The following is a 9,192-nucleotide window of genomic DNA, read 5'->3' on the forward strand; positions in this document are numbered from 1 at the left end:
CTGGAAAATTTCCTGAGTTCGAAGAAATACATATAGATATGCATTTTTTTATTTTATAAATGTCGGTCAGGTCTCATAGTATTATATACAGTTCAGTTGGACATCATCCTTTTCACATATATTCTGATTGATTTAAGTAGATGATATGTTCCTTCAAATCCACTTGATGGATACATCCGATTTTTTTCAGTGATTTTTCTCTCTCCGTATCCTCAATTTTTATACATCAGTTTAATTTCGGAATGACGACAATAGAAATTCCCGCTTTCAGATAGTTTTGAGTTTTACATAATACACAAGTGAGAAACTATAAAATTTATAGAATAAACAATAACATAATCAAGTTAAGTAAGAGCAATTTGAACACCTTTTATGGATATGAAAATGTCTGATTCGACCAAACAATCTCGATTTCTAGACTTCTATCAGAATCATCTTTCTTGTTTTCGTCACTTAATCTGAAACTTCCACTATAACTCCCTTCAGTTAACACTTTGTCGATTGGTATCCTCACTTTACCCAGATTCTTCTGGAATATTTTTATAAGAAAAAATAATAAAAAAATTAGTCAAAAATTGCAAATCAAAAGATAACCACGAAAGTGAGAAAATTTTAAACATACGTTGCGAAATATGTTATTGGATTTGCAGACGATTTCAAGAAACTGTCCTCTAGTAGGAACAGTAAAGTCCCATGTGAATGATTCCTTCCAAACCGGTGAGCTATTGCGTTTCACAACCTGAACCAAAATATAATTCAGGTTAAATCTAGTTAAAACCCAACCAAATTGAGCTGATTTCGATCGCATGGACCCGAATTCAATCAAATTGAACCGGAACCGAAATAATCACATTGAACCGAAACCGAATGATCAAACTGAACTTGAACCCAATGAAACCGAATTCAATCACATTGAACCGAATTCAATCACGTTGAACCGAAACTGAGCTGAATTAAACCGAAATTAATCATAATTGAACCGGTTATACCTTAGTTTTCTTGGTTGGACAATTATCGATGATTAAGCTGCAAAATGCATTTGTGTTTCCCGTAGAGCGTTTCAGATTATCGCCGCGTTTGATCACCACCGTCAAACTTCCCGGCAAGCAATTCAAGAGGCTGTTCCCTCTCTGATGGAAGCTTCCTTCCGGAGGTTTCGATTTCATCATCATTTGCAGAACCGGAATCGCCTCCGCCGCTAAAACCGCCTGAGACCTCGCCGTCTCCGTCGGCATTGTTATCCACGACTGTCTCAGAGTATAGATCGTGTCTAACGCCGAGTCTCTCGCTTCTTTATCGCCGGATTTCAAAGCTCCGATTAGATGAGGGATACAGGCGGTCGCCGCCTCCGATGAACGGAGTTTAGGAAACGTCGTGAGAATCGCGTTTAGCGTTCTCACTACCTCCACGTTTATCATCGCTGTCGTCCAAAACTCTCTCTCCATCGCAGCTGCAATCGAAAGAGGTGAGTTAAAGAATCGGATAACGAGAAACTGAAAACTTCGAAATTCGGAAACTTACCAGTTAAAGATTTGATGATTTCACTAGAGACGTGTTCTTGAAGTGTATGATTAGAGAAGAGAGATTTGATCATTAGTGCTGCTTGAGTAGAAACTTCTGGATTACAAGATCTAAGCAACTCTTGAACCAAACACACACCACCAGCTTCCGCGATAGCTTTTCTGCTTGTTCTACTATGCATTGCAAAGTTTCCCATCGCACACAACACAACCATTTGCATATCGTCGCTTGGTTCTTCCTCAATCAAGCTGATCAATGCACGACACGCCAACGCCGAATCCGTGGCTTTAGCGAGTCCTTCGTGTTGAGAGATGTCACCGAGAGCCATCGCCACGAGTAGCTTTGCGGATTCTGATCTTGTCTCTTTGTCTAGTATGTACTCTGACAATGGAGTGATCACAAATTTGCAGATTTTTGTCTCTCTTACCTTTGGATTTCGTAGTATTCGTTCAAGTAATCTTGCTGAGAGCTCTTCGCAGTGGTGTGATCTTAGTAGATCGAGTAATGCGTCGAGTGCACCTGCTTCAGCCATTTCTACAACACTTGATGAGTCTTGCTTCTCGCGGATGATCAATGCGTCGATGGCTAATATCACCGTGCTCTCGGCTGTTGAGAACAACATTTTCGCAAGAACTTGTACCGTTACTGTGAAATAGTAATGCTCTGAGTTGAATCTGAGAATGTTACAGAGAATGAAAGCTGCTGACTCCCATAGAGATACAGGAAGCTGAGGATCTTCGTCCATAATAACTTTGGAAAGCTCTTGAATTCCCTCGGCATCTGCTACCTCCTTCGTCCATGTAAGGGATGATTTCTCTAAACCCATCAACGCTATCTCTTGTAAGTTTCTTACTCTGATCCCGGAGAGTTTCACGAGAGGAGCAATGAGATCCTTGGTCATGATCTCCTCTTGAAAACGTTGTGTTTCGAATAGAGAGGTCAGTATTTCTGCGGTTGCGTGTTGGACCGCTATAGATTCAGATTCAAGCAATGGTATTAATGGCATAATGATTGCTGATAATGCGAGTTTTAATGATTCAAGAACCACTGGCTTCTCTAAGATGTTTGCTATCGCTTGTAAACCACCGAGCTGGCCTTGAAAATCCAAGTCTTGTCTAAGCAAAACCAAGAGGAGCGGTTGTACCATTTTTATTGCGTCTTGGCTTCTAGCTATAGCACCAACGTTCGTCAAAACTCTGAATAACTCAGCGACTACAGAACATAATGAGCTTGGAGGGTATGTAGAGAGTTGACCAAGGCATTGCTCTATTATCCCCATTTTAATGAAATCCATTTTACGCGGAGTCTTGTCTTTAGCCATTTTCACCAGACAAGAAATTGCAGCCTCACTGATCAGATAGTTTCCAGAAGCCATAAGGCCGAAGAACAGATTCACACAATCATGTTCCTCTGCGATCTCTGTGAATCTTTTGCTATCTAAGAGTTTGTCAAGTGCTATTATCTCGGCTTCTACAGTAGTGCTTGTTCCTGACCGGATAAGTGATATAAGAGGTACCATGAAATCTGCAGCAGCCGAACTTGTTCTTAAACTTTCGCTTGTAAATAGAAAGGAACATATCCTCGCAGCACTTGTCTTCGATTCAAGCGATGAACTATCTGAAGATAAAATCTTGTAGATGTTCTCCAATGGGTTTCCTTCAAGACTGTTAAGAATATCTGCCGCCCTTGGACATTTTCCCATAGTTAGCTTCACTAGAGCTGTTAAAGCAGCCTCTCGTTCACTCTCCAGCGTGGTATTCAACATTTCAATAAGAGGGGAAAGCGCTTTCCATGCTGATTCAGAATATCTGATGTGCTCAGAGTTAAAAAGCTCACGAAGAGCCCTTGCTGCGCTGTATCGAGTACTTCTACAAGAATTATGAAGAATTTCTATGAGCTGCTTCATGGAACTTAAAGCTGTTTTGTGGTGTGTGACTTCTGAACAGCGGAAGAGTGATCCTAACAGTTCAGAAACTGTGAACTCGGTCGAATCTTGAGGACTCAAAGAAAGGTACTTTGCTAAACCATCAAGAGCTCCAGATTCAGCCATGAGTAATTTACTTGAATCACCCCACTCTGCAATACGACTCAGAAGCCGAACAGCTACAGGTAAGGCTCCAGGTTTATTTGCATTAGGCTTCAAGAGATTCACCAGTAAAGGAATACATCTTTTGGTAAGTGAATCGCGTCTTAATCTTTCATCTTCGAATAATGCTTCTAATGTAGCCTCACAAGGATTTTGTAACAGAGATAACTCTTCTGCTAAGGCACCAAGACTCCCTGTGCATGATTCTGCATTCCCAACCGTGTTGATCAGGGCTTCTATGATATCTGAATTCACTATTTCTGCAATGATTTTATCATTCTTATTACGGACTAACGCTGCCAAAACTTGTGCAGTAAAATATCCATCAATCATCTGATCAGATTGCATGAAAAGAGCTAGAGTTGGCACAAGATTTGCTGTTGCCGGAGATGAGACAACGTTAAATTCCTGAGACATAACAGCTAAGAATGATAGACCAATCCATCTTTCTTCAGAATCCGAGAAATTCTCCTGCAAAAGTTGAAGATCATAACTCAGCAACAAATACTACAAAATTTAGAAAAAAATAAACAGAAGAGAGCTAGTAAGTATACTTATCTACCTGTGTGTTGAAATTGTATCTTTGAAGCTTCTCTGCAATTATTTCAAGTACATTGGCTTCCATGACGGCAATTCTTTCCTTGGGATTAGAGCATAAAATGGAGAGTAACCACATGGAGACTGTGCTTCCCAAAATAGTAACTGGATCAACCATTTCGTGGTCATTCAACTTTAAGCACAAATTGCTTGTGATGAAAGATCTTGGTCTTTGAATTTCAACTCTGTATGAAGAACATAGAGAGTTCTGCTTTGACATATCAAGAAGAGTGCTCACTAATCTTTTCGTATAACCTGATTGGCCAATTGCTTCTGCGCATAATTTCTTGTCCTTCTTTGCTGCGCAGACAAGCAACATAGCTCCTCCGACTTTTATTTCAGGACTGGATGAATTGGTTGTCCTATTAGTCAACGAACAAATAGATTTTGACCGTGCCACCAAAAGTTCACCTAACAAGACAAAATGTGTCTTGCAAAAGCGAGACAAAATATCTATTGCTTTATCTTGCACCAAAGGATGACCTTCAGCTACACAGCGGACAAGAGAGTCTAAACTCGAAGGAGCTTCAGTGAATGCAGAAAAGGGGTCATGTGACAAGTTAGCACCATACTTAGCTTTGGCTAGCAAAGAGAGTACTTCTAAAACGTCCATAAACGCACTGTTGTTGAGGTCAGTTGAGTTTAAGAGTTCAATGAGTTCAGGAACAGCAAATCGACACTGATCATTTCCTTTGAACACATCATTAACTTGGAAATGTTTCAGTAGTTGATGTAGAGCTTGTGAAGCATTTCTCTTACCTTGCAGTGTTCCCTCTCTCAGTACTCTTGTCAAAGCGGAAACAACATCGTCATCTAATGCTTCGGCTGCAATATTTGGGTCTGAAAGGAGGTTTGCAAGAGTGGACATGGGATTCTCTGCTGACTCTGCAGGGTTTGTTTTTGCTGACTTTATCAATGGTTTGATCACTTCGACTTCTGGACCGGATAGCTTCTTTTGGCCAAGTTTTTTCTTTGTTGGATTAGATAAAGAGCCCAAGGCGTGCGCTAATTGCGTTGCTACCGCGTGAGTGTTCCCGCTTAAAAGCTTTGTGCACGGATTATCATTCTCATCAAATCCAAGACCACCACAAAGGTCTTTTCTTGAACTAAATAGATCAGCCAAGACAGAAGCTGCGTTCTCTTTCATTTTCTCATTTGATGAAGCAAGTCTCTGGACAAGAGACCTCAATCCATTATTTGCTGCAGAACCTTTGGTGACAAAGTCCTCCAATGAAGCTGATGCAAGAACGTGGCCAAGAACTCTTATTAAATGAGTCTTTGATTTAGGAGCATCTCCGAGAAACAAAGCTTGTACTTGCTCGATAACACTTGGATCAGCTGTTTTAATCAGTTTCAAAAGCGTATTTGCTGAGTTCTCTTGGGATTTTGGTCCACCGTTCTTTAAAAGTCCCAAGAGTGCAGGAATAGCTCCTGCTTTCTCGACGCAGAGACGGATTTCCTCACTGTGACAACAGAGGTTCCAAAGGACACGGACCGCATCATCCTTTGCCTTGTGGGACACGCCAGTCTCTAGTATCTGTAGTAACGGAGGAATACCACCTGCGGAAGTAACAGCCCATCTACTTTCTTCGACCCTGTCAGTCAAGATCGCTAAGAACTCAACGGACAGTTCTTGATGTTGTTCGCTGGACAAACCAAGAAACGGTATGAGTATTTGTATGCCTTCTCTCTTCCCAATAGCTTCCCAAACATTCTCATATTTGCATAAATTTGATAAACAAGTTATCATCCGCTCACGTGGACCACCCGTGGCCAATATTGTTAGTCCGACTAAAACCCTCTTAGCATCCACATTGTTGAGTGGTTTCGATACGTCAACATTTCCATATAGACTTGCCATAGCCTCCAAGATACGTTCTTGGATCAGTTGAGTATCTCGGGGCTTCAAGAGTTTCACTAGTACTCCTTCTGTTACTGTTGGATCAAACGTTTCTCTACCATCACCACAAATTAGCTGAAACTTCCTCAGAGCATAAGCAAGAACTCCGAGAATATCAGCGATAGGCTCAGTGAGACGTGGAGACAATGATAGCCCTCCAAGATACACTATCAAAGCAGACATTCCTCCGCATAAGTTTGCTAAACCTTGTGTCCCATAACTCTGTAAGACATGTTCGGTTTCTTCATCTACCGACTCTTTAGACGAAGCAACCACTGCGCTAATCAGAAGGTGAACCCCATCCAAATCTCTAGCCACATTCTTAGCTTCTTCTGACTTTGATGTGATGGCTTCTAGAGCATTGACTACACTGGCACGCACGAAAACACTGTTCTCCTCACTTAGAAGCTGAACCAGAACTTGCACAGTACCTGACTCTACTATCTTTGAGATGCTAGAAGTGAAAATCCGAATAAGACGAGCTAAAAGAGAAGCTGCATTTGATTGCGATACCGGATTACTAGACTGTAGAAGCTTCAAGATGATATCGACTCCACCATCTTCAAGTGTTACAGTCCAAAACCCATCTCTATCACCGCAAAGATTTCTCAAAGCTCCAACCAAATATCCTTCAACAGTCTTGTCTTGCTTTTTTTTCATCTTTAACTGATCCCATAAACTCGGTACCACGCCTTCCGTGACAAATATCTTAGTACCAACGTTATCATCATCCATTCCACACAAAGAAACCTCATATATAGCCTCGGCAGCAGCTCTTCTTGCATCGACAGAATCAGATTTCAAAAGTGACAGAAGCGGCGGGATGCATCCGCCTATCAGTACTTTAGAACGAATGTTTTCGTCTTTGCATAGAACGGTCAAGATCGAAGCGGAGTTGAGTTTCGCCAGAATGGTTCCGTTCCTGAGAAGTGATATGAAGGAAGGCATAGCGTTCACGTTCCGTCCAATGATCTTTCTACATTCTTTTTTGCCTTTGGCTAGACCGAGAAGCCGAGCTGTGCTGAGCTCTTTCTCTTGCGCTGATGATTTCTTCGCGTGAAGCTGCTCGATGAGACGTGTGATTGTTACTGCTGCTTTCTCCGGATCATCCATCTCTGGCGTCATCTTCTTATTGCTGTCCCTGCACTCAAAACCATCGCTCATGATTTAGAGAGATAGAGAGAGAGAAAGAGGATCAAAGTGGATGTATCAGATACAACTCACTACCTCAGCCGAGGAGAGGACACAGAAGGAGTCTCTTGCTGATTTGTTGAGGAGGGAGGCTTCGACATCTTCCCTTTTCTGTATACAAGAAAACTTGAAGAGATATGATACTGAAGAAATTTTAGCTAGTTTACTGTTTCTTTTAGTATTCTAAACTTGTCTTCACCAAAAAAATAAAAATACTAATTTTGTTTGTGACGCTTAAGAAAAGATAATAGTTATAGCTAAATGGACTTAACAACGAATCAAACAAAATTCAAAAACATCTTGGTTTTGTATTGTCATTTGGTGATTAAAATTTTTTTATACCACAATTGTCTTGTGAATCATAAAAATGAACTACTGGAAATGTTGTTATTGATAAGATCTAATTAAACCTTTCAAACGTAATTATATGAATGTGATGAAGGGATTCTAAGAAACTTATCTTTTTCTTTATTGTTTTACATTTTTTTGTTTTTTTTTTTAAATATACAATCCTAGTCCTCATTGATAAATCTATGCATAGTACCAATTGTTGTCACGAAGGTTTTTAGGTTAAGATAGTATTTACCAGTCACATGTCTATACATCGAATTTGTGATGAAAAACTCGAACATTGTCTAACATTTTTAACCATCTATAAAAAAAACATGTATGAACGTAGGAATTCCAAGATTTAACACTTTTCTAAGAATCTCTTAATAAAAAAAATGTGCAATTAAACAACAACAACAAAAAAATTAAAAAAATGTACAAATGTGTATAAGTTACCTTTTATCCAAAAACTTTTCACAACTCCCTCCTCCTAGGAGCAGCAAACGCCGCTCCTAATATTCAAATGTTGCAATTTTGCAATTAGTATATGATGATCGGTTTGGATCCTGTGTTTCTAATTAAAAGAAGAAACAAATGAATTTTCAATCAAATCGACATTGTCATGGTTTAAAAAAAGCTGATAAGGATCTTACCTCTTCTTTGTGGTTTCTCAGACAAGAATCGTTGAATAGCTTCTCCGACAAACAAACAATCTAACGAAGTAAAAAAAGAAGAAGTTTTTTTTAAGGTTTGACAGAGAGGAAGGAGAAATCCTAAATCTCAAGCCATCTATTTGCGCAACTTCTGACTTTTCTATCCCTTTCAAAATTTTTCTTCTATTTTTGTTTCTCTTTGTCGGATAATTTATATCCAACACCTAATTTAGTAGAGATTTAATACCATTTCGAAGAAATCATATCTTTATAGTAAAATATTTGATAATTCACATCTATACTATATAAAAACAGCTATTTGGAGCTCTTAATAATGTCCACATCAGCTTTTCATCTGCTTCTCATCTCGCGAATATGATTTTCATCAACCAATTGATTACGTCTTTTTTTTACAATTAATCTCGCCTCTTCCCCTCCTCCTCCATAGTACTCATATGAAACATACTACTTTAAACCAGTTTCCTCCCCACTACCTCCTCAGTTTCAACCTCTTCTCATCTCCCATACCTTCTCTAGATTGATTCAATTTGTTTATCACACTTTATCTCTAAATACGATTGTCACTTCCAAAATCTGTGTCTAACCTATGTAATGAAATCCTTTTTTCTCATGTACAGGCATCACTACATTTACTACAATTTGAGGAGCATCATCACGCAACAAGGCCTTATATAGACACTGACCAAATTAGAAGCAGAGCTGAACGCAAGAGATCTTTCGGTAAGGGTCAGTGCATGGCGCAGCGTAGGGTTTCGGAACTTCAGCTCAATATAAAATTCAAGGTGATTTCTAGAGACCTGACTTCTTGGATCAATGAACTTAATCGAAATTGATGCAAGGGCTTCCCAATTTGATGAACTTAATCGAATCAAGCAGGGGTAAAGAGAATACTC

The 9,192-nt window shown here is 39.7% G+C and overlaps 1 protein-coding gene across 1 annotated transcript; it reads right to left on the reverse strand.

Annotated features, from left to right (window-relative positions):
• Window positions 1-259: 259 nt before the first annotated feature.
• LOC18010853 (protein CELLULOSE SYNTHASE INTERACTIVE 2) lies at window positions 260-8,593 on the reverse strand. Its single transcript, XM_006393682.2, has 8 exons — window positions 8,279-8,593; window positions 8,082-8,199; window positions 7,332-7,406; window positions 4,170-7,245; window positions 1,522-4,078; window positions 990-1,450; window positions 623-739; window positions 260-529 (listed from the first exon to the last, which is right to left on the reverse strand). Exons 3-8 carry the CDS (start codon window positions 7,394-7,396, stop codon window positions 371-373), a joined length of 6,435 nt encoding a protein of 2,144 aa, XP_006393744.1. The 5' UTR covers window positions 7,397-7,406; window positions 8,082-8,199; window positions 8,279-8,593; the 3' UTR covers window positions 260-370.
• Between the last annotated feature and the right edge of the window lie 599 nt (window positions 8,594-9,192).

Source organism: Eutrema salsugineum, unplaced genomic scaffold (genome assembly GCF_000478725.1).
Source record: "Eutrema salsugineum unplaced genomic scaffold, Eutsalg1_0 scaffold_7, whole genome shotgun sequence".
NCBI lineage: Eukaryota > Viridiplantae > Streptophyta > Magnoliopsida > Brassicales > Brassicaceae > Eutrema > Eutrema salsugineum.